A 26,993-nucleotide genomic window follows, 5' to 3' on the forward strand; every position below is an offset into this window, starting at 1 on the left:
CTCCTTCATCACCCACCTCTGTCAGTTAGGTCCTGAAGTCACTCTTGAATTGCTCCCCCTCTTAGCATTCTCACTGCCACTACACAAAGATCAAGTTCTTACATTTTCTATCTCAGATCATTGCAATAGGCTCTTTACTGGTCCCCCAGCTTCTGGTCTCTTCTGTCTCTAATCCATCTGACAGAGTACTGCCTGAGTCATTCTAAAATACCATTCCAATCTGACCATTCTCCTCCTCAAAATATTTTTCACGATTCTGTTGACTACAGAATAAAGTCTAAAATCCCAACATAGCATTTGAACTCATCCAAAATATGCTTCGACTCTCCCTGTTTTGGCTCATACAGCTTCCTTCACCTGAAATGTCTTTTCTGGCATTCTGAGAGCTAAATCCTACTTATGCTTCAAGCCTCAGCTATCTGTCACCTCCTCTTGGACACCCTTTTTGATTACCAGAGTTAATTGCCCCTCTGCAGTGTATTCACTTTTATTAATAACTTTGTATCACATTCTGTCTTACAGCTGATTTAGTTGTGTTTCCTTTAGATTGTAAGGTTCTGGCAGGAATTGTATGTGACTAATTTTCAAGTCACCGTAGGGCACAGTATAATGCCTTGCACATAAGAAGTGTGCAGTATTTGTTGTGTTTTTGACCCTGAGATAGAAGAGATTTAGTTAAACAACAAATTCCATGTATATGAAATGCTTTTATGCAAATATTGATGGACAGCTTCTCTACATTTTCTCGAGAAACAAGAGAGAAGAGGCTTTAACCTTCAATGAGTCCAAAGGAATTCCCCCGCATGGGTAATGGAATCCTTTTCAATGGGAGTAAATTTTAAATTAAAGTCAGTCTTGAGGTCACATGAAGATGGAGGCAATAAACACAATGGCTATTCTAATTGTTTTCTTGACACTTTGATTTTGTCTCTCGGAGAATAGTTGTTTCGTGAAACTAGGTACAAGGTTTCACCTGATTATTTCCTTGTTATCATCACTTAAGCTCTCATTACTGCCGTTTTAAACAATTGTGTGTGTGTGTGTGGGGGGGGGCGAGGGGTGGGAGTAGTTTCTCAGACCCAAAGAGGCAAGAAACAGAAAAAGTACACATGGGAAAATTCCCCGTGGCATCTATGAGTGATTCTGTAGAGATTCTGTAGAGAATCTATGAGTAGGATGACTCCTTGGTTGTCCTTCCCACCTCCACCCCCAGCCCCAGAGGAAGGCACACTGTCCTTGAACTTACACATAGAACTGTTTCCTATCTGTTTTCCTGTTAAGGCTTGGAAATCCTAGAAGGCAGGAGCTATTTTATTAACCTTTGTATTCTTGGCAAAATGTAGGCCCCAGTAAATATTTGCTTAATGAATAGTACATCAACTGTTGCAGTGCACCTGAAAATCCTGAGAGTTTGCAAAGACCTCCAGTGATCTTCAGAACCTACCCTGGTTTCTCGTCTACAAGTAAGAAAACATCTTATATAGGTCATTATCAGTAAGTGCCTACTGGATACGCAATACTATATTTGTATGAGCTTTGAGAAAGCTGACAAAAAAGACATTGATGGTACATTGAAATGCTGTTCCGCTATTCTCCCTGGACCTGTGTTTCTAGGTTTCTTCATATGTAAATTTGGAATACTAACAGCACCTACCTCATAAAGCTGTTGTGAAGATTACACGGCTTAGTATATATGAAGCTCTGAAAATAGTACCTGGTGTACAATAAACACTCAGTAGGCATGAACTATTACTACTTCTACTACTACTACTATTACTACTACTACGGATCTCTATATCTAAGTTGGGGGAGAAAAAGAAACACCACATATCTACATAGTTTATCTTTTATTCATACAAACAAAACATACACAAGACTGTATATTGTTTGAAGACTGCAATAATTTTCTAGTGTAACAACTCTGTAACAAAATTTAACTAAAGGTAACATTTATGAAAATATAAATCTCTGATTGGGTAATTCTTCCCAACAATACAAAGTTTACATAAAAACATTCAATATGAGCTATCAGTTGCAAACAAGTTAGGAAAAATCATTCAAGTCACTTGTTAAACTCTATTGGCTGTTACACAGAACATTCACACACGACGTTTACTCCATCGAGACAATTTAATTTAGAAATATGTGCCATGGAGGTCCAACTGATAATGACAGGAATAAGATGTGTTGCCTCCAAAGAGCTAAAAAAAGCATTGACTCAGACAATCCACTGCAGGCGATCTGTACCTGCGCTGGGCCTTAGCCCGGCTACCACCTCCCTGGCTGGTAGCCAGACGAGGAGGAACATACTGGAAAAGTCTTTCACCATGGAGTTGGGTGTTTTATCTGAATCATATCTCTTTCCAAAGTGAAATACAATTGACTTGGATTCCCTATGGGTTAGATTACGTTGTTTCTCCAGTGTCAACAGTTAAGATGTCACTGCATTTTTTTCTTATATTGCTCCCCAATATCCCTAGAGGGGCTATAGCAGACACTACCATGATCTTTATTTCGCAGTTCACATAAACAATAATATAGTGGGGAGATTAAAGATCTGCTGACAGATACCTGATGAGTTCATGGCAGAGCTGGACCGAAAGTGAGTCAGTTCCTTGTTCATTATTCTGCCTTTTGTAGTCACTGCTGCCACTTTGAAATCAAACCAAACCAAACCACCACTACTGACACGCTTTGGAAAGTTATCCAAGGACATGCCAGGTGGAGGATATGGAAGGGAGAAAATCACTCTCCCCTTTCGGGATGTGGTATTTTCTTTTACATAGATAAAGTGGTTTTTAAAAAAGATTTAATACATTTCACAGCTTCTGCTTTGAAACAGAGAAGACTAGAAAAGTCTCCGAAGAGTCCTCAATTGGAAAGGGTGACAGTTAAAGAAGCATACATACTGTGTGTAGAAGTAAGAAAGGGTTTACAAACAGGGACATTAAAGAACCTTTGGACACCCTTAAGATTTATGGAATATTTTAGCACAAAGACAGGCATATTTCAGTTTGTCCCCGAGTATTTGGTCATCTATCTGCATTTTACACAGGAAAAAGGAGGAACGAGAGAGTAAGGCAAATGTCAGCAGTTTACCATAGATGGCATGTTGAGAAAGCTTTCTTTCTATTAAGATTTACTGCAGGGAATTAGGAAATAATTTATGCTTCCGTACAATTGACTGAATAGCACACACTTTTGTTAATACAATGATAGAAATGAACAGGTGTTTGGACCAAATCTGTAATGCCTTTTCTGTAATTCTTCCTTACACCCAGCACAAATAGGTATTTCAAAAAGACATGAGAAGATTATGGATTCTTATTAAATGTGTTCTTTTGCAGCCCAGGAAATAGTTTAAAAAATACTGTGTTCCGTTATACAGAAACCCTCGCATGCAATTGTCACAACTACATTTTCACGAAGACTGACTCTGTGTGTTCAGTAGCCCTATGATAGTGGTAGGTAGTTCTGTCCCAGTCCAGTTTGTGGCCTCTCATTTCATGTCCTTCCTCTTGTGAAACTGGGGGTACATCTGGGCATTTTTGTTACATTAGTTTGCACCTTTAGACCTTCCATCTACAGACTGGGTTTACACAGTTGTCAGGATTGTAAAATGTAAAGAGAGATTAAGGCTGTGTTTACTTATAGCCACACAATCATGTAAAGTCAAATAGCTCTTTGTGTTCACAATTTCAACCAATTTCTGTAGCACTACTTCCAGTCCAAATGGTCTCTAGCCTCTCTCATCTGAAACAAGGGGGCGAGTTATGCTGCTTCTTTTTTCCACACGATTTTAAAATGACCCTCTAACCTCCAGCTGATGGAGCCATTTACATACGATTTCTAGAAATTCTCTCAAGATTTCATTTCTGGATAAACTCTGACAAAAAGACCAAACTCAGAACCAGCTTCACATTTCTGTACGTCTCACGAGCATGTTAATAATTAACAGTGGAACTCTAGCATCTTTCCCATCTCTTAAGAAATGAACAGTTTATCATTTGGGATACAGAAGACACTGTTTTGTTTTGTTTTTTTCCTTTTCTATGTGTGCCATGTATTTCTGGTGAGCGAGATAAACATTTTGTCAGTTGTCAGGGGCATAGCCGTGGCCCCTGGATTCCAGGGCAGAGCACACCCGATCATAGCAAGAATTGTGTTTCTTGGAGGGTGTCGCCTCGTTGGGCTCAGTGGAGTCACTGACGGTGATGGGACTGTCTCTTGCAAAGACCTCAGTCGACTCTCTCCATAAGCAATCTACAGATACTTTGAAATAGTAACTGTTACTTTTTGGCCTGGAGGTCTGTGTTGCATTGTTGAATATCTGTCTGCTATTTGAAGTGGCAATTTTAATTTTCAGTGCGGCATCTACGCGGTCCACTACCGTGTATATCCCTATACTCCCGTCGTCAAAACCCACAATGATGTGGAGGTGCCTCTGTGAGAGGGCGAGAAAAGTTGGTGTTTTGTAAAGGGAACAAGCACCAATATTTTTTCCATCGGCCAGTCTCATTACAATTAAACTGGATATTGCCCCATTTTCATCCTCTTCCTCCCCATTTCGGAAACAAATGTAGACCAGGTAGCGACCATCTCGAGACAACTTCTGGCGCCAGATGACCCCAGAGGCGTGAACCACCCGTAATTTACCGCTGTGTAAGTCTAGCACGTTGATATTTTCATCTCCCCGCGATATAATGCCTAGCTTTCCATTGGGAGAAATTTCAAAATCCTCCAGATTTTTCAAGAAGTTGTTTGGAAGCTGCACACGGCGACAGATCACTTCGTCTGTCAGACTCCAGATATTCACCGTCTCAGCTGATGTGATAAACACGATTATGTCTGGACAGTCGGGGATCAGTTTAAAGTTCACGATGGTGGTGCCATCTTCACAGCAAAATTTCTTGGTGATACTTCCTGTCCATAGACTGACTGCCAGCACTTTGCTTTTGGTCATTCCCACCACGAAGGTATTTGCAGAGGTTATAAAGGCATTCTGCAAAGTGGTCAGAATGTTACAGACCCGGTGGCCCGTGGCCAGTCTCCAAACCCGGGAGGCATTTTCCTCACAGAGAGAGACCACAAACTGGTCATTGTGTGTAATTAGCAGCTGAGATATTCTCTGCCCATTAATTCGGAAGAGGTTTTCACCACTGCTGGTGTGCCAGACGTACTGGCTGCTTTTGTCGTCTGATGTCACCATGATGTCTCCAGAGGACGTCAGCACGCAGTGTTCAACGATTCCTTCATGTTTAAATACCGCTTCAATGAACCCACTGCTGAAGTTCCACTTATGAACACAATCAGAGCCATCAAGGGAGTAAATGATTTCCCCTCTAGCAGGTAACACTAGACTCTGGATGGGTTTCCCAGTCTTATCTATGTTGGACATAGCTGTGATTATATCTATGTCCCAAATGGAAAGAACACCGCTGGTTGATAAAGATAGCAGCATGTTGTGGTGACTGGATTTCACCAACTTCACTATGGTACCTGAGATTTCCTGTAAGCTTGCCATACATTGTCCTGTGTCCCGCCTCCAAAAAAACACGGCTGAGGTATTTTCCATGGTTGCGATGATGCAATCTCCATTTTTGGACAGCACGGCAGATATAAAGCGTTCATTGTGCTTAGCTCTAAACTTTTCAGCCACCTTCCACATGCCTGTATCTAAGAGCTCAATGCTGAGGGCTTTGCAGATCAGAATCGCACTTTGGTCCTCTGAAAGTTCAATGCTGACCACCTCGCTGTCTTCTCGCCGGCAGTCAAAGTCATCAGTCAGCTGGGGGTTGGAAATGTCCTCGGTGTTCCAAACAGAAAGGCTTCCCTCACTATCTACCATGACCATTTCTTGAGCCGTGTCCAAGATAAGAAGAAACTTCACAAACCCACCAGAAAATTCAGATGTCACCGTACATAACTTTTCTCCACTCCCTAAATGAAATATGGTGGTGGTGTTCAAGTATTGTCCACAGAAAGCATACACACCATCCAGAGAACACTGGACACAGGTCACTTCATACCAGCAGTGGAACTGGTAAAGGGGCCATCCGTAGAGCAGATCGATGACAGTGACATCTTTGCTGGCTTCAAGCCATGCAAGGGCGTGGTGGACGGACAGTGTGAATCCATTGATGTAGGTGGAGCCACTTCCATGCTTGGTCCCTTTGATTTCCACTTCAGACAGCAGACAAGAATTTACATTGTCATAAATCAACAAGGTGTTATTTGTCGTAGCCACCACTAGATACTTTTCATCACTGGTGAGTTTCATGCCCAGGATGACAGACTGGGCTGTTGTGATTTGCCTGAGTAGTTGACGAGTTTCCACATCCCAGGTGCTGATAGAACCATTTTCTAAAGCTGTGAGAACCGTACTGGGGTTACACGTAGGCAGAATCTCAGTGACATGCAAGTGACTAGAGGACAAGGGAAGACGCTCTGGGCTATATGTCACATCCATGGATGAATGTAATGGCACGATGGAGCAATATTTGGGCCCGTCTTTGTCACACTCTAGTAGAAGGTGTCTCAGTTTGGGCAGGGAACTTATGACAGGCAGCAATCTTTGCTGAAGCTCTGCTGAAAGGGAGCCGGGAAATGCAATGACCTTGCTTTTGATGCTGCGGAGGGTGCTCGCCAGGAATTTCAGCTCCTTCTCCTGTGAGTAGTTGTAAGCCAGCTCGATGTCTGAAAGCACTTTGTCAAATTGGCCGATTTTGATCATGGTGTAAAGCCAGCTGAAATTCATGATGATGCCATAAAGCAGGTCCTCGGTTTTTCCACACCTCGTCAGGTGGTACAAGAGCTCAGACATTTTCCGATGATTGACGAAAAAGATGTCTGGTTCCAGTGGGTTACACTGGAAAACCCAGGGCTGTTCTGGGGCCTGCCTGTCAAAAGAAGCCTGTTCCATGAAGTGCTTTTCTTCCTCAAGTAGGCTTCTGTTCTCCAAATCAAGACAGCCATTCAAGTAGGGATCTTCAAGGCAGAAAGCTTTCCTCCTCCCCCCTGACCAGACCCCCAGAAAATAATCTGCCAGGATGGTGTGCATTTCACGTAGGTCACTGTCGCCCTGCAGATACAACTTCTGGGCTATGAGCTGTAGGTGTCTATTGGCCCAGACCAGGAGTGTGACGTTCTTCACGTGTCTTTCTATTAAGTATCCACTAAGACCCTCCTTGAGCCTTGCGATGTACAAGTAAGGGACTCTCAGGGGATTGCTGGGCCTGGTGTGCTCATTGAGCTCATTCATAACACTGTTGTCTAGAGCCAACACGTCCTCCAGTTCCATTTCACTCAAACCCATTTTGGCCATGGTGATGTAACCAAGAGCCCTGGAGACCAGTTTCTGACCACACTTCCTCTCCAAGGACCAGAATAGCTGCTCTATACTTTCATGAACGGTGACACAAAGGGAGGATTCATCAACATCTTTGTGAGATCGCCAATATCTCACCTCCCTGAAGGTCAGGTTCACAAACATGGGCAGCGTGCACTTGGAGAGCGCATTGTTCACGTATATCTGCTGGCCCGATGTGACTTTCCTTTTGACTCGCAGTAGCTGGTGTTTCAGGACCTGGCTGCACATCTTCCTGTCCCTGGCAGTCAGCTCGATGTAATTGTTTTCTTCATGGATAAGGCACCTTAGTTTCTGCAGGATCCCGTGTTTGTTGGGCAGTGTGGAGAGGATTATCCGTACGAAACGGGGAAGGTGAGCTGGGAGCCACCAAAGCTTCCTTGCCTCGTCACTCTCGGAGAGCTGCTCTAGGGCGTCAAATATTATTACCAGAGGTCTCTGCAATGAAGACTCATTCAAAAGATTTATAAACAAGTCACGGAGGTCATGTATCTTCTTAGGGTAGCTCTGAACCAGACAGCGGTAGTTAACTGCCAGTTGTTCACAAACACTTACAAGGAGAGTCCTGAGGTCAGTGCTCATGTCTGTGCTTCCTAGAAATCGCACAACTATTACGGGGTCCGATTCTGGTCCTGTGTCTTCATGTAGCCAGCCATAAGCCTAAAACATAAACGTGGCGTTCAGAATGGTAATATACATTCACATGGTCATACACTACGTTTCTTATCTCCGCAGGTTAGACTTCTGGTAACCTTGACCATGCAGAAAGTAGTCTAGAACCAGGAAACGGAAAAACCTTGTGGGAAGGTCAAAGAACGATCACAAAGCTCATGCACTCAAATCTATGGGTGAGACCCTCAGGATTATGCTACTGACAGTAATAAAATAGTGATTACCTTTTGTTAACAAAATAGGGATGATAGTGTTATTCAACCATGTGGCAGCTTTTCGATAGTATTTTAAAAGTTACAAAGTGTTTCATAAACAGTAAGTCTGAATATCTAATACGGTCAGTTTTTCATCGCTGCATCCCATTTCCTGGCATGGTTGTTGGTACATAGTAGGTTCTTAGTACATATTTGTTTAATGAATAGATTAAATAATGATTTAAATAGTATAGAGTCAAATATTTTCATTAGTTGAGGTCATAGAATGCCATATGTGGCTGACCAAATGTCTAGTTAATTAAAACGTGATAAAAAATACTCAGTACTAAAATGACACTGAATATAATCTTTTATGATTCAGAGACATTTTATTATATTGTGATGCTATACGGTCATCATTAGGATTATTTACCATTGTCATAAAAATCTGGTTCAAATAGATAATGCTGGTTAAAAGAGTTTTGCTAAATTTGTGCATTATAATAGTTACTATATAAACAGGTAGTTTATATAGTCCTCACATTCTCTCTCTTAGGGCACATGTGAATTACCGTATCATTTAACAGAAGAAGAAACTGAGGACCAGGCTGGAGAAATGACTTGCTCTGAGTTAAATGGTTACCAGCAGATGAAGTTGGAGTAGAACTTAATCTGACTTTCATTCTAGTGTACGCGTTCTCTCTCTCTCTCTTTCTTCTCTCAATTGTGAAGTTATAGAGAGAAAATATATGAGGGATTTGCTAAATTTAGTATTTTTCTGTCTGGAAACGCAAAAATGAGAAGGGATATGATCCAAGTATAAAACACTCCAAAGTGTATTTTCAAGGTGATAATGTCTTTGAGTAATCCTTGGAATTCACAGGGATAATCCTTACAAAAGGAGATATAATTTAATACATTACAAAGTAAGTTTATGAAATTTGGTTCCTCAAGAGAAAGTTCAGGTTAAAGTATGAATACGTTTAGAAAAGATTTATGGCTGTCAGTTTCAGAATGAGCTATTAAGGTAAATAAGCATTTTATTGTCGTTGCTTAGCCCCAACCTTGGAAGCTGATTTGGAGGAAGAGAATCCTGCCATTCTTCAGCTGCCTTTGGTGGCAAATGAGAAACAGAACACAATTTGTGGTCCCTACATGGTCACTTCTGGTGATTATATTCATCCTCCTCCTTACTCCCAATTCTGTGTTGCTGACTGTGTAACAGCTGTAGAGAGTGTTCCTCTGATCGTGAGCTCACACCCATGGACATGTTGGATACACAGGAGGAAACCATGAGATTAACACACGTGTCTGCATCCTCACAGAGGACACGAGGTCACAAGCAGGTTGTTGTTGTTGGTGGTGGTTGGGGGCAGAAGTTGCCCAGGAGAGAGGCAAGAGAAACACGGGCAGGGAACCTAGAAACAGGCAAGGCTCCTGGGGGCCCAAAGTCCCAGGATGTGAACAGATGCACTCTGATAGTTGGACAAAATATCCAGAACAGCGAGAGCTCAGAAAGGCATTTTCATGTTGATCAACTCGACTGTCACCACACTGTGTCCGCTTCGATTGCTTGTGTATACAGGGCTACCAGCACGTCCTACGTGATCGTTTCCCTCCTGTGCTAGAGAAAGTGGAGTTGCATAACATGCACATTTCACATAGCCAAAGTCAACAATACTTGGCCTCCAACCACTTTTACCCTTCCCTCCTCCACAACAAAAAAAGCCCTAGAGTGAGAAATAGCACAGGTGAATGTTTTTTTTTCTCTCTTTTTTTTTCAGTTCCTGTGGGCCTGTCATAGGGTTACTATCTTGCTTACTTGGAATACTTCTGAAGCTTGAAAATTCACATACAAATTTGAGTTCAAAGATACACACACACACACACACACACACACAGATATTGATTTTGATGCAACGTGACCCCTAAATCTAAGCCAGCCACTTCATCTGGTGTTCAACTAAAGAAAGATCTGTATCTTCTAGCACAAGAAGAAAAACCAGCTGCTGGACTTGGCATATTGAGAAATGGTCAATTGGTCTTCCTAAGGACTTTTTAAGAGTAAGTTGGAGATACCTGATTTTCACCTGTGAACATACTTTGGCACCTAATCCCCATATAAGGTGCAACACAACTGTCCCTGTTCTCGTCCTCACGATGACCTAATTGAGGTTGTGTAGAATGTCATAGATTATGAGAATGTTCATGAAGTTAAAGAAAACTCTGTTCTTAAGAGAGTAAACACGGGAAGAACACTACAGAGATTCTGAAGTTACACGAGATAATAGAAACCATCAGATTTTGAGATTAAGTGTAAGAGAAGGTTAAAAATGGAAGTAATTGAGTCCAGTTTAGACAGAGGGGCCAAGACAATAGATACCACATTCCAGGGTGAGGTTCCAGACCTTCATGCAGGACTTGAAAGGAAGTTGCGAGAACCAGTTTTGCTACCTTTAGTGGACTAACCCTCACTAGACTTAAAGAGATTCAAGAGGCCATGAAAACGTTAGAGATTAGGGTACTGTGGGTCGTATCTGTCACCACTTCACTCCTAAAGGGGAAGGCTGAGAGATGCCCACCCCTTCATTTCCAGTCTAGGGAAAGGGGCTACAATGGACCGCTTACATGGTGCCCCCCACAGCTTGGGGAATATGGCCATTTGTGTCTGATGGCATCTAAGAAATATGGAGGTTGACTGACTGAGGCTGGCTAGCTGCTGTGATGGAGGAGTGATAGACAACTGCTCTATTGGAGCTGGAATTTCTCAGGGAAAAAAATACCCGATTGCTTCCCAGGTACCAGATGTGGGCCACTGAAAAGAGTGAGCTGAAAAAAAGTTTTCGTTGGTTTTTCCCAGGTCCTGTCTAAGGGAGTTTGCTGGGCTGTGGAGAGGATCTTGGTAGAAAGATACTTAGACATGGGTTGCTGGATGTCTAGGAGCCAAGGAAGTGACCAGCTCGAAAAAGATGCATTGCCCGTGTCTAGGGAACTGTAGGTGAGAGCTGCTCAGTGAGGACAGGGGATGCAGAGAGGAAGGACCTTTAGGAAACCATGAAAAAGTCTCAGAAGGGATGGTAGGCAGCTTTAAACACCTGGCAACACCAGAAAGTACAGAGCCCGGTCATGTAAGAACTTTCTGGCCACTTACCTTTCCTCCATCCTCTGAACTGCAACTTTATAGGGTTCATAAATGTGGTTGGGATTCGGGACGGAGGCGAGGGAGTGCCATGTGGAGAAAGAAAGGAGAAGATGGCCATGTCCCTATCTACCACTAAAGATACCCTGCTTATGGTAAGCTTCCGCTGGGGGAGAGAAATGGAGACTGAACTTTACATTTTCATTTTAGACTAGACATATTCATTGCTGAACTGAGACTGATTTCATGAACTAACTGGAGGGTTTGTCTTTGTGGAGGGATAAGAAGGGTTGTGAGATCTGCCCTAGTTTTTATCCAAATGAAAGCTAGCCCCACAACATGAGTTTGAACAGTGGGAGAAAAAAAATCAAGCTGTTCTGTAATTACACCCCTATTCTTTCAGTATGACTTATACCAGCAAAAGAAGAACAGTGAAATGTCCATCCAAACGGACTAGTTATAATTGAGATAGTAAACACAGAAAATGGAAGTGAATTTGATCAGTTTATCTCTTCTCAAAAGTAAAGGTGTTTACAGATACACTCATAAAAGAATAGGCTTTTACCTTCTTTGCTGCTTCAGCTAGCAGAAGGGTCTTCCCAGTACATGGTCCGCCATATATAATAAGTGGGTTGATGTGCCCGGTTTTGCTTGGAAGAATGTATTTGTGCACTATGTTCAGAGATTCGCATTTGTACTCATAGAAAGAGGCATATGTTTTACATAATGATGAATGCTGGAGGATTTCGTCATAGAGTGTATCAGTTTCGGTGTCAAAATTCTGTTGTACCGTTGCCTGTATTATATCAATCATGTCCTCATAAAATTGTTTACCAAGTCCTTCTATGTAATGATTTTCTATTTCCTGGGAATAGCCTAGTTTCATGTCACAATGAGTAACAGATGTGTACACTCTCAGATTAGATGACGCAACAATCGTAGGAATAAATTCATCCCTGAGTTTTATCAGCTTCTCTTGGGCTTCTGGGTCCCGAACAATCCTTGGTTCTGTTCCTGTTATATCCATGTATTTTCCCATCTCCGGGATTTTCACAAAACGCTCAATGTTAGCAATTTTCCTAATGTAGCAGACGCACTTCTTTAGGAATGCTGGAGTTTGCTTTCCTAGAGCGAAGTCAAACTCATCCTCTACAGCTGAAAGAGAGTAAGAGAATAAGGAGTTTACTGCCTAGCATGAAGAAGCCACGGGGCATATTCCCAGCACTTAACTCTCAACTCATTCCTGCTAGATTAATTTGCTTCGAGTGTGTAGCAGAGTCATCTCTACAATAAATTCTTGATTTCCTATTTCTGTTTTCCTAGACAGCCTGGAACCTGCAACACTGGGTTTTAAATAAAATTCTTTAATTTCTTCCCCCATTGGAGGGAGAGGTTGAACATAAGCATAAGAAAGAAAGCATCCCAAGTGTATAGCTGATTATTTTAAGTTCCTGCTTCGCTTTCCTCTCAGACTTCAGGGGTTCTAAGAGTGAAGAGCAGGGACTAATTAGGGCCAGGAAAGAACAAGGAAGAGGCCAAAAGACATATCTACGTTATTCCTTTTTTGTCAGTCTTCCCTTTACATTGTAGCTTCACCATTTTGTTTGAGGTGCATTGTACCTCAGGTAGATACATCTAAATATAAATATAATAGCCTGTTCAAAATATAATGTTCTTATTATTGATTGATCTGAATTATTTATGTCACTGTTAAATCCCATTATATCTATCAGCATAGGTACAGAAAAATAACTTAGTATGTAACTTTATTCTAAGATAAACCATGTGTTGGCTTACAATACATACTCTTACATACAAGTAAAAATACATCACAAGTCACTTGAGGCCCCATAAGAACATTTAAAATTATATTTGTAGTAATAAAAACATCACTTGTGCATGATTTTAGGAAAGAAAAAGAAATGAAAGAATTAAACCATTGGAAATGAATTTTAAGGCAAGCGGTCTTTTAAAACTGGCTGTCCTCCCGTCTTTCTTTTCTCCCTCCCCTTTTGCTTTCCTTCATCCAATTGGTCTTAACTGAGCACCTACTATGTGCCAGGCATGCTGCTAGGTGCTCAAGATACAAAGGTGAGAGAAAACAGACAATATTGAGAGAAAAGGCCATTATAGAGCTTACCATCTAGTGGAGGACGGCAGACGTGAATCACAGAGTCCCACAAATACATGTGTTTATTATGATTGCTTTTGGTGCCGTGAAGAGAACATGGTGTGATGAGAACAAATTATGGGGACGTCTAACCTACTTGGAGAGGTCAGGGAAGGCCTTCCAAAGGAGGTGACTACTGAGCTGGATCGGATGGAAGCATGGGTGAAAGGGTGGGGTTCTGAGTACACAGGGCTGAGCTGGCCTTAGGCTGAAACCATTTCAATGTGCTGGCCACAATTCCAACATCAGTGCATACATGTATTCTTTTAAGTAACTATTTAGGTGGGAAGTTTTTAAAAAAATGATGCCTTTTAGTAGAACTCTCGTGATGGTATTTTTTCAGTAATAATATCAATTGATAAAAATTTGTGACTCACATGAAAAAGATATGTTTATAGCCACCTGTGTTGAGCGAGCTGTGCCATTTTCGTCAGTATTGTTTTGCACAGGGTTTTATTCAGGCAAGTTGGTTAAAGAGGCCAGTTAAAGGACCCTGTACAACAAATGTCTCGTCTTCTATTTATAGAAGAGTAAGAGCTTATAATGTAGACAAGGGAAGATGCAAAAAATCTCAACAAAATGTAGGATTCTGTGGAAAGCAGCTTTTGGCCTATATCTTTTCCAGGCATTTGTGCAAAACGCTAGGGGCATGCAAGATTAGATGGGTGCTACATTCTGAGTATCACGAAGAGAAAGAAAGTGGCCAAACTATAGTACCTATAAATAATGGATGATAATCAGAGATACACACACTATTACCTCTGACTCCCAGAGAACAAGTCAACTGTAACCTAACTGACATTGTTATCACCTCTTTGGAAAGAGTATGTCAATGAGGGGTGTTGATAGTAAATGCAACATAGAAAGAGATACAGACAAACTAAGGTGGCAGAGCCCATCTAGGCTTGGCTCAAGGGGAAAAAAAAGAGGGTATACATGAGAGTGCCTGGCTGATGGTATAGACTTAATAAATATACCTGAATAAATGAATCATCTGAGACTAAGCCAACTTTATAGAGTTATTTTTATAAGCAAAGTGCATCCTCATGATGTTAGAGGACTTTTATGAATAATTACTGATATTTACTTGTCTATAAATATTACAAACTTTCCCCCTCCTTACAAGAATCCTATATAGTATTTGTTTTCTATCTTTGCATTTTTCTTAATATCCTAAAATTGAACCAGTCACAGCACCTGATGGAGGAGAAGCCCAGCCCTGGCAACTATCATTCATGAGACATTCATCTCTCCACTATCCCCAAGTCCACTCATTTTTGATATTCACAGTAGTACACCATTTTGAGGTCTAATTTATTTCTCTTCCTCTCCTGCCAGTTAAAAATGTGAAACTGGAAGTGTTGCAAAATGTTACACTCAAATATAAATAGTATACCTTTCCAGATTCTACTATTCATATTTTCAAGATTTCTGAAAATACTAAATATTCTACATTTTACCCTTAAATACCATGGGTTTGAACTGAGCAGGTCCACTTAACGTGGATTTTTTTTTCCAATACATGTAGTACTGTAAATGTATTTTCTTTTCCTTATGATTTTCTTAACATTTTCTTTTCTCTAGCTTACTCTTACAAGAACACAGTATATAATACATAAAACATACAACATATATGTTAATTGAATAATTTATGTTACTGGTAAAGTTTCTAGTCAACAGCAGGCTATTAGTAGTTATGGAGGAGTCAAGTATACGTGGATTTTCTACTGCTCCTTTAACCCCGACGTTGTTCCATGGTCCTCTGTAGATCCGTTTTAAAGAGTTGGCACTTCTCCAGCAATTTTCACTGTACAGCATGGTCTTACAATGAGTTTGAAATGTACAATAAATAAAATTGTTCCGAGCACATATATCTTTAAGAGATGTAACCCCAAGCAGGAAACAGTTCACTTGTAGTAGTTCATATTACATAGTATGAAATTATTTATTTAATTTGGCTATCCACGTGGACAGAGTTCTTCAGCATGGAGAAAATTAGGAGAAAGCGTTTGCCAATGAAATAGTTGAGCAACTATTTGAACAAATAGTTGAGCTGTATGATTCTAAATGAGAGAATGCCTTCCTCAAAGTGGTGTCTCTTATATTAAGAACAGGAAAGCTATTGCTCTGGGCATTTTTTCCCCCAAACACAGAATGTTTTTTAAACAATATAGTTTTACCTTTGATAAAGATGAAGAACCAGAGCCTCAAAAACAGATCAAAAAGATCCCAAAGGAACAAGGATATTTGTTAATCTGTATATTCTGGAGATAGTACTTTTTGCTGCCAATTTTAGTATTTTCGGGAAGACCTAAAATAAGACCTAATTTTTGACACCTTCACAGAGAATGAATTTTGCAGAATTATTTATAATTTCTCTGAGCTGGAATACATGTAGCCAGGGAGAATGGTATCGAGTACCTTTTAGGTTTTCACGAATGCTTTGCCAAGCGCCATTCACAAAACCAATCTGAAGATGCAAATACTATGTTGCTTTTTCCGCAATAATTCTTTACTATCAACTTTCAAAATAAATGCTACATACCTGATTAATTTTACCCAGTAGTTTTTGTCCTCTGAAAACTGGCATATTCCTTCAGATCTGTAGTTTCCTGTGCAACTTCTAAAAATAAAGCTTCCTTTCTATGACTTAGAAAGGTGGGCAAATGCGTCTCTGCTTACTAGTTGGGGAGATTTTTATTTTAAGGTTAAATTACTCCTGCTCTTCCCTTACTTCATAATCTTGGATAGCTTCCCCTCTCACCCAGAATAAAATGTAAGATTCTTATTATGGCCTGTGCCCACTTCCAGGATCTGGCTACCTTTATCTTCTTCCTGTTCCCGGAGCTTGCTAAGCACACTCCTGTCTTAGGGATCTTGAACTTGGTGATCCCTCTGCCAGGAATTCTCTACCTTAGATACAGGACGGCTGGCTCTGATTCCGTCTGTCATCTCCTTCTTGCCCGCTCCATCTAAATCTGGACTCCTGCACTCTTCATCAGCCCCTATCATCCTACTACTGTGTTTTGTTTTATTCATAGCACTTATCCTTTCTGAAATAACCTTGTTCGTTTATTTGATTACTTGCCTATCATTTATTTTGCCTACTAACACAAATAAATTCTGGGAGAGCAGAGACCATGCCTTCTTATTCACTGTTGTACTCTTAGTGCTTGGCACATAGTATGCTTTTAATAAATGTTTGCTGAGTGAGTAAGTGAATGAGTGAACGAACAAACAGTTCAACTGAGAAACACTGGCAGAGTTTGGTCTATTATATCCAGCCTCCTCTGACTTCTTTTAAAATCACATTTTCTGGAGAAATCCTCAAGTAAAGTTTTATCTATGAGTGAAAACAAAAGAACACTTGTCTCTCCAGGAGATAGAAACATTTAGAAAAATTAAATTTCACCAGGCAGTAATGAAATTAAATTTACAGGACCATCAAAGGGAAGCAGTGAAAACATCTATTATTTATCTATTCCTCAGTGTACTGAGGATGTATAAAAATTACCTGAGAACAGGTACCTCTTAGCTTGGCTGTGTTTTATTTTCCCCTTTTCATGTAACAGTTTTACAGCAGCCTTAAATATCTTCTTAATCTCATCTGATATCTCTTGCCAGGTCTTCTCATTCTCAGCATTGGCAGAAGGCTGCATCTATGGAAATGTAAAAATGAGATATAGTCTTAAAACCATCAAAGAAAAACCAACATTTAAGAGCAAAAGAACTATTATTATATGAAGGTTTACTATGTGCCTGTGCTATGATAGGTGCTTAACAGACAGTATCTAATTTAACACCCCCACTAACCATAAAAGTTAGAAATCATTTCCATGTTATATGTGAACTTGCCCAAGTTATGCAAGGGTGTGAATCCGAGCAGGATTTGTTTGCTGGGCTTTCTTATTATGTATGCCATGTATTTCCCTCTTGTTTGGCACAAGTGCCATCACAGAATCTTCTCTTCCGTATACTCTAAAGAGGAGAGAAAGTTAAAGGGGAGGTGCTCACATATTACTATTTAATTGTCTTTAGTTGTTTCTTCATCATTTGTTTTTATGATCCTTTAGGAAATGAAATAGGAGAATTGCCTACCAAGAAAATAACATTCATAGAGTCTTGAGGATAATTTTATTCATACATTCACTTATTTAATCATAGTTTATGCAGAAACATCATGCAAGGTTTAGAGAAAAATTTAAATTCCCCTAGAGGATCATAGCATCAAAAGAAAGAGGAACAACTAAAGCCAATTAAATAGTAACATAGGAGCAAGTACTCCCAAGCCACCGCGTAAACCTGGTTTCTTGAGGTATCATGTTTAATGATAGATACATTTATGTCTACTCCCGGAATATTTAACTGGGGAATGGTTTGTTTCACCTAGACATTCCTCTTCATAGAAGCAATATTCTTGCAGATAATTACTTTGAATAATACATGTGAAGGGGGAAAAAAAGAATCAATGATTCTGACATGATTTCATATTGCATGTAGAAAATGGTTTATGTTAAATATCAGAATAGCAATTATACAAGGTCCTTCAATGAAGAAATGCCACTGATCCAGGTCCTTCCTCCTCTTGCAGCTGCCTGGGTGATAAATGTATTAAGGATATTTTCTTCAGAAAGGGATGGAATCTATGCCTTCTTTACAATCTCTCCAAAAATTCTATGCAATGAATGGGCCCTCCCATTTTCTCTTTCCCTTTCCTGTAGTTTTAGAGGACACATAGTAGATACATTTGGGAACCAAGGTGGAGAGGAGACAACAACGTTTCCACCGTACTCATGCATGAATCAGCCTCACTCCAAGATTCTACATACGATGCAAGAATATAAATTAGCTATGTACGAAATGTTAAAGGAAAAGTATTGAATAAAAAAATGAAAGATTATTAAAAATAAGCAGATTTAAAAAGACTACCTCACCAACCAAACAAACAAACAAAAAAACTTAAATTAAAAATATAACTGTTGAACTTGAAAACTCAATGATGGACAGAGTGGACACACGCTGAAGTAAAAAACTGGTGAACTGGATAAAAGATCTAAAATAATCTTCTGGAAAGCAGCATAGAGAGATAAGGAAACTGTTAATGTGAAAGAGAAATAAGAGACATAGAAGATAGACGGAGATGATCTAATGTACATCTAAGTAAAGAGCAGAACAGAAAAAAACAGAGGAAATAGAGGAGAGACACTATTTAATGAGATGATGGCTGAGAATTTTCCAGAACTGATAGAATACATGAATTCACAAACATAAGAAGCATGCGTATATCAATCAGAATAAATAGATATATAGCAAAATGGGAAAAAGAAGAATATTTTCAGATAAACAAACACTGGGAGAGTTTCTCTCTAGAAGACCTCCATAAGTGGAATTTCCAAAAGGTGTACTTCAGGAAGAAGGGAATGACCCCAGAAGGAAAGTCTGAGGTGCTCAAAAGAAAGATGAGACACAAATTGGAAGGTTTCTTAGCTTTGAATTTTGTTGTTAAAAGGAAATTTAGGGCCCAAGGCAGAATAACTTTCTGTCTACTGTGGCTTTTCTGTGGAGAAAACCACTCCTGGATGACAAACTGTTTAAAGTAATGGACAGACACTTACTGTATTTTTATTGCCTTTCAGCATTTCTGATTTGGGTCTGAGGTAATAAGCTGCTGGCACTGAGTTCTCATCTCGACAGTACCACTCTTCCAGTAACTTGGTCTCCAGCTTTGCCTCTATGGCAGCATCCAAAATCATTTCAAACTCTGAGGCTTCCACTTCTCCAGGGATTCGGATGTTCCCATATTTTTCACCTAATAGTCCCTGTGTATCAACAAGGAAGTTCATTTTAGTATTCAACATCATGTGGTCACTCAATAAATACGAACAAATAGATTATAAGATACACTGTTCCATCAGTTTTCTCTTCTAATTACAGTGGATACTTCTTTCCAATGGATTATTTCATAACTAAAATTATATTGTAGTTATAACAAATTCTTCACATACTGAGCAATGAGATTGGATATCATGGATTAATTCAAAATACAGAATTTTGTCATAGATTTATGTTCCTTAACATTACATAATACAACAAAAGTTGTTCTACTCATGAGATCTTTGGTTTGTTCATGACAAAGAAAAATGACATGCTGGATCCTATGAAATGTCAAACATGTGAACTCTCAAACAAAATGATTGCTTTGTAAGGAGTTAATAGTATGATTTTTAAGCCCCAGATTTAACAGCTACAAATGAAAGAAGTATGAAATCATTGAATGCAATGTTACTATCAACCCCACTGGTACTGAAAACAATTCAAAATATTCAAAATATATCATATTCTCCCTATTAAATTGGCAGAAACTTATGGAGGCAATGTTATGTGGAGGTGTGAGAAAATACCCACATAGTGCTGATGGGTCTATAGATTGATCCAATGTTTCTTTGAAGGGTATTCTGGCAGTATGCATTAAAAGCCTTAAAAATCTATATAAATTTTGACTTAGCAATTTTTCTTCTGGGAATTTGACTTTAGAAAATAATTAAGGGTGTACATAAAGATATACAAGACTATTTATGCTGAACCTATTTTAACAGTAAAGGGCTGGAGTAATAACCTAAGTGCCCAGCAAAGGGGAACACTGAAAAACAGAGGGTGCCAAAAAAATGTATACACATTTTAAGAAAGAAAAACTGTATTAAAATTGTAATACTTTATATACTGATAACAAAATATGAATACAAGTCATATTTGGCTTCTGCAATTATACGATGTGCTCAAAGTGGTTCCCATCAGCGTCCATACACTTCTGATTACAGTGAACTACTGCTTGAGCAGCACTGACCAAAGTGTCCACTTGTATACATTTTTTGGCACACCTGGTATTTATGGTATTTCTCTTCAGATGTACCAAATTATGTTCTAGAACTGTATTGACAGAAAAAGATGTTTATAGTATACTATTAATTGAAAAGGTAAATTACAAAACAGTATCTATGATTCCAATGTTTCAGATACAAATTCTCTCATATATATGAGAATATTGTTTATGTACGTACATAAACATACACATACACATAAAAGAGGTTGTATAAGAATACACATCAAGGTTATCAATGGCTATCTTTGAGTAGGTTGTTTTAAACTTACTTAGGCTGTTTTACGAATTTATTGCTTTTTTATTAGTAACACGTAGTTTTTTGGGCAACACATATATATTGTTTTGTAGTGAGTAAAACACCAGATATTTAAAAAATTTAAACCTAGTGATGCTGTCTATACCCTTTTATGGAGCAACACTTTGAATTCCTCTAAATGTTTACATAAACTTGTGATTCTCAAAATGTGGTCCTTGGACTAGGAGCACGGCAACACCTGGGAACTTGGTAGGCATGCAAATTCTCAGGCCCCACCCCAGACCCACTGAACAGAAACTCTGGGGACAGGACGGAGCGATCTGTTTCAGCAAGCCCTCCGGCTGCCTGAACCACTGGCTTAAACTCATAAAAATATTAGCTTGATAGCACCCAGTATTTCACTTTATCTTTAGTGACTAATGTGATGGAAACAAGGAAGGAACATAAAGGAACTCTAACACAAATCTATATTATGAAGGCAACTTTGTCTGCGTGATAGTATCCATTGGAGGATTTCTGTCTCATTTGCGGGCATCTTCCTCCTTTCCTCCTGTTGACTAGAACCTTTACCATGAACTTCAAGCCTGTTCACCCAAGGAAGGTGACTGGGTGGTGAACTCCAGTTTGGCTTCCGTGGGGCACTTTTTACTACATCTACTGCCTATTACTACAACACCTACAGTGTTCTTTTCATCTCCTACAGGCAGGTGAGAGAAGGTAAGTTCTGGGTAGATCTGTGTCCAGAATAAATTCATGACCTAAACTCTATTACAAGATGGTAAACCCCAGGGCGACAGAGGCTGGCGCTGTTTATTCCTAGAACATAGAAAATATTAGAAAACATATTTGTTGAATAAATAAAGAAACCAAGACAGAAAGAAATCCTTCGAGTTTATTCTAGTCTCTGCAGCTTTTTCTTGTATTCAAGTTCAGCTCTCAACAGGTAGAGTAACAATTTGGGATGGTACCAGTTTTGTCGGCAATCCTCTTTTCAGCCCTTCGTCTTTTAGCAGGTACTGTTTCAACAGGTCCCTGTTTGGGCCATGCCCTCTCTATCTCCTTGGGACATAATCCATCTCATCTAACTGGTTTACTCAAGGTCACTGTGGCTAATGGAACTGACTGTTTCGAGCTCAGGTCACCTCAGTACGAACCTCAAGGACCAGGCCGGAGGCAGGTACAACCTGTTTATTCTCTTTAGCTGCATAAGTCCCTTTAGAAGGGACTTGCATGGAGGAACTCCACATCATCTGTCTCCGTATTTCAGCCTGGTAAACGAGGGTTTGTAGTGGGCTCTTTTGAGATAAGGGTGTTCTAACTCCAACTCAGTGTATCAGCCTGAAGGCCAATTAAAAACATTTTTACTTTAATTTGCATTTATTTTGGTCTATTCTTGACTACAGGCTGTATGCAACAAAAATGTTATTTTGCGTTTTCTCACTTTTACCAGTCCTTCTTCTAAGATCTCCTATGTTAAACTTGGGTACATGAGTGGGCATGATCTCTCATTCTGCCACAGATACAGAGGGACATGATCCTTTTTGGGGCAGCCAGCCTCCTGATTATCCTATACCCCTTGGTCAATTCTGGACATGGACAGTCAACATCCTCAATGAGGTCTGGCTGTCACAAGGAGTGAGGTTTTAGTGCAGGGATAAGCCATCCAGCAAACCCACATGGGCAAGGTCTGCAATAAGAAGTCTTGTAAAACAGTAGCCACAAGAGGAATCCAAAATAGGCATACAGGTGGAGTCTGGCCAGGTTGGAGGACTTGGTGGACAGGTAGAACATTACATATGGGATTTAGTAATGGATAGTTCTCCATCTAGCAGTCCATGAAGCCCAGGAAGGTCATGGACTCAGCTGTCAAGATCCAAGGCTGGACTTTGGGCATGAAGTGGGGAAGAAGACAAAGTGATGCTAGTGACACAAGATCATGTCCAAGGGAAATAACATCATCGCTGCACCAGCAAGTTACAAACTGTTGGTTCTTCCTCTTCCCTCTGCCCTAAATAGGGCTGGTTCCAGAGTCTAGGGCAGGGTCACATCTCTGGATCAGTTTCTAATATGCTCCATGGATTACCTGCATCTGGATCATCCAGGTGGCTTGTTGAAATATAGGTTATTAGATCCCTTCTCAGACCTAACGGACACTGTGGTTGGGGAGCCTACGAATCTGGACTTTACAATGAGATTATAAATGAATCTAAAATTTGAGAACGACTGCGATGGATAAGCAATGCAGATGCGATCTCCTGAGTAACAGTCAGCAAACACTGAAGGGGCAGGATGGGGAACACAGCAGATGACTACAAAATCGAAGGCTAATTTAAAAATAATTTTTTTATTGGAGTTGAACAGCTGGCACCATATACTATAATTATTTAATCAATATAGTAAGGCAAAATGTTCCTTAGAGATTACTGAAGACGAAAAAAAAATCCTCATCCAATTCAAATAACAAATATATATCGAGCGCCTACTATGTATAAAGTGGTAATATAGAGCTTCAGAACAGTAATAATGTGCTATAGGCTTAAAGTTCCTTATTGGATTGTTCTCCCCAAACCTTTTCCTTCTCTCTATTGATTCTTCCTTTAGATGGAATGCTCATAAATCACGAAGCAGTTACTTTTTAGGCATCTTAGACAGGATTTGGCCTCCTCACTCAATCTTAACCTTGCTACTTGAGAAACCGAAAAAGAGAAACAGAAGAGAAGCTTGCTACCATATTTTTCAGGAAGACTTTTTTTGGGGGTTCTATTTGGTTTTCAGTTCTAAGGTAAAACACAAAGCACGTCTATATCTACCAGGGCCAGAAGAGAGTCAATTTAGAGAAAAAGTTAGCCCAACTCAGTCGCAAGGTCCAGTTCCTATGGCCAGTGGTTCAGAGCAGGGGTAGCAATGCCGGGCTAAGGCTAAGAGCCTGGTGGGAAAGGTGGAGGTGGCAAGAGGGAGTCCAGGCTCAGTTTCCTCATCAGCCTGTTTCTTAGCTCTGAAGCCATGAGGCGTACGCATGGATGACCCTAGGGCAGCTACAGAAAGTATGAGCAGGAAAACAACCTTCTCTCTTCAGTGGCAATAGAATATTCACTCCCACCACCAAAAAGTAACAGATTCTACATATCTTTCTGATGACAATGTTTAAGAAGTTCATTTTTTTGCATAGTTAAACCAACTTTGCCAGTTTGTAGAAGAAATTTGGTGGAGAGTTGAGGGACTATATTTGATTTTGCCTTGAGGCCCATGTTTATTAGTTATACCTTTGATCAATCTGCCTGTGTGATCCTGTATGGAAAAAAACGCATACTCATATGTCTGAAATAATTTTCCACTTTTTATTGAGTTGTTCAAACACTGTCAATACACATAAACATATGGGATTTCACCTGTCTGAAGAAATCCATAGCCACCTCTCCTATCCATCTAATCAAATGTGAAAACAGTTAAATTGGCCCATTCTCAAACACTGAAGATACGTCATATTAGTTAGACCGGAAGCAACAATCCAACGGAGTGCTCAAATACAGTCGGGGCGTTACGTCAAAATGGATGAAAAGTCTAAGAAAATTTTCGAATATTTTTAAGTGTACTTTTTGCACGTAAAATTCTAGCCTAAGAAATACTTCCAGATGCTGTGGGACTAGACAGAGAAGGCAGTTGCTCAACATTGTAAATGTACTAAATGCCACTGTATTGTTTACTTTAAAATGGTTAATTTTATGTTATGTGAATTTTACCTCAATTAAAAAAATATTTTATGAACTGTTGAGTTCCTTATACCTGGGAACTTAAATGTAAAAGGACTCTCTACTTTTTGTATCTCCCTTTCCTTCTCTATATGCTGATAGAGATACATCTAAACCACTGCTTTCAAAGCCTTAGAGATAACATTTTCTATCCCCTCAATTGATTTTTCTTTTCTATTGGGCAAACAGTGAGTCCCCCTCCCCCAGCCCCCCTTTGCTCTTTACAGGCAGTTAGTTCTGGCCAGGCTTGCAATCTGAGAATCTTTTGGGGCTGAGTCTGATGGTATGCGATTTTCATTGTAGCAAACAGAACAGAGGGATTTAGGTATTCTCGACGGTGTTGGTGACCTCACTATGTCCTTGTCATTACTCTGTTGTAGGATGTCAGGAAAGAGGTGAGGGCAGAGTCTTTTGGGGGGCAATGGATGCCATGCTTTGCAGGGAGGTGGGCAAGTGCTCCCTGGGTTGCTGTTTCCGGAGGCAGCTGGGAGGGAAAGGAGAAATTCCCCCCCCAACTGGTGCTGTAACAGGCTGAAGCACCTACTGTGTAAATGCCCCTTTCCTCCTAACCCAGTCACTAAAGCAAGGCAGGTGGGACTATTCCTTCCTTTCTATAAGCTTCCCCTTTAATTATGAAAATAAAGCCCACATTTATAGATACAATTTTCCCTCATACAGAATTTCTTTTAATGTTCATGATTCTGTGAAGTGGGGTAAGTTGCAGAAGAGGACTTCAAGGCTCACAGCCCTCAGCTGGCTTGCCCAAGACCACTTCGCTAAGAAGACACAGTAGCACTAGCACCTGAATGTGGGGTGTTTAATTCAGTAACTCCTCCCTCCCTCTCTCTCTCCCTCTCTCTCTCCCTCCCTCCCTCCTTCCCTTCCTCCCTCCCTTCTTTCCTTCTTCCCACCCTTCCTTCCTTCCTTCCTTCCTTTCCTTCCCTCCCTCCCTTCCTCTCTCCCTCCCTCTCTTTTTCCCTCTCTTCCTTCCTTCCTTCCTCCCTCCCATCTTCCTGCCCTCCCTCTCCCCTCCTTCCTACTTCAAGTTATTGTGCTACGCTACACTCCCTTCCAAGAGTGACTTCAGATGACTTATTTGCCTGTGATGGCTCTTCCAGTCAGTGCCCTTGGCAGGGCCACCATGCGTGGCCTTGCAGCCCATGCATTGCACACCTCCAGGGGTTCAATGCTATGGCCCTGGGTGGTGGCATTCTTCTTGTCTGACTTATTGTTGGGTGGGCGGTCAGAGATGGTTGTGATGTCTTCCCTGGAGCTCACATTCAACTTTCACAGTCAGAGCTCTACTGTGGAATAAGACCGACCGACATACCAAAGAGTCAGCTGCACCTGCCTCACACACTTAATGTTATTTTCTTAATGTTTTTTTAAAAATCATGAAACACCTTCACAACTGACTCTGAAATGTTTGAATACTAACATACTATAAGGTACTTTATGTAGAAGTGAATTGAAACTCAGTTACTCAAATTTTGTTTCATGTGTCATGAGACTCAAGAGGAAATGGAGAACGGGGGATGTGATGGTTAATTTTATGTGTCAACCTGACTGTCCCGTGCTCAGCTATTTGGCTAAACATTATTTCCTGGTATGTCTGTGAGATGTTTCTGGATGAGACAGCATCCAGAATCAGCAGACTGAGTAAAGCAGATTCCCTTCTCCAATGTGGGTGCACGTGATCCAATCACTGGTAGGCCTGAATAGAACCAAGAGGTGGAGGAAGGGAGAATCCACACTCTGCCTGACTTCATGAAGCGGAGCATTGGTCTTCTGCACACGGACTGAGACCTACACCGTTGGCAGTGCTGGGTCTCAGGCCTGTGGGCTCAGGCTGGGACGACCACTGGCTTTCCTGGCTCTCCGCTTGCAGAGGGCAGACTGTGCCTCCATAACTGTGTGAGTCAATTCTTTATTTATATATGTAAGTATATATATACATATACACACTGGGGTGCCAAAAAAATGTACACACGACTTATATTCATCTTTTGTTATCAGTATATGTTGAGTATTACAATTTTAATACAGTTTTTTCCTTTCTTAAAATGTGTATACATTATTTTGGCATCCTCTTTCTCTATATATACATCTATCATATATATATACACATATACCATATATATATATATATAATTGGTGTATATATATATATATATATATATATATAATTGGTTCTCTTTCTCTGGAGAATTGTGACTGATACATGACACAAGGGATTATGGGGGAATAAATTAGGAAACAATGACACGTGACTAAAGCATTATTTGTTAGAACTACATAATGTTCACATTGAAGATGATCTGGGTAAGATATTTAAGAAAGGTCATATCTTTGGCACCAACAGACATAAGGGTAATATCTTTAGAAAACTGTTCGTCTCTCCAGCATTAGAGATACACTCTTGTATGCAGGGGTGCCAAGAATGGATGCCAGCAGACATATTTAGCATATGAAGTTTAGTATTTTTCATTTCAATGCATTCGATTATCCAGATATCGATGACGGAATTCACAGTATATAATGATTAGATAGTGCTGGCATCTGTTTGT

The 26,993-nt window shown here is 40.2% G+C and overlaps 1 protein-coding gene across 1 annotated transcript in view; it reads right to left on the bottom strand.

Moving 5' to 3' along the window:
• Positions 1 to 1,836: 1,836 nt before the first annotated feature.
• NWD2 (NACHT and WD repeat domain containing 2) overlaps positions 1,837 to 26,993 on the bottom strand; it is a 158,336-nt gene continuing 133,179 nt past the window's right edge. Inside the window, exons 4-7 of the mRNA XM_033106656.1 lie at positions 19,157 to 19,360; positions 17,056 to 17,200; positions 11,937 to 12,526; positions 1,837 to 8,026 (exon numbers count right to left, since the gene is read on the bottom strand). Coding sequence (XP_032962547.1) covers positions 4,094 to 8,026; positions 11,937 to 12,526; positions 17,056 to 17,200; positions 19,157 to 19,360 — 4,872 coding nt within the window. The 3' untranslated portion in view covers positions 1,837 to 4,093. The remainder of the gene's footprint in view (positions 8,027 to 11,936; positions 12,527 to 17,055; positions 17,201 to 19,156; positions 19,361 to 26,993) is intronic.

Source organism: Rhinolophus ferrumequinum, chromosome 5, assembly GCF_004115265.2.
Source record: "Rhinolophus ferrumequinum isolate MPI-CBG mRhiFer1 chromosome 5, mRhiFer1_v1.p, whole genome shotgun sequence".
NCBI lineage: Eukaryota > Metazoa > Chordata > Mammalia > Chiroptera > Rhinolophidae > Rhinolophus > Rhinolophus ferrumequinum.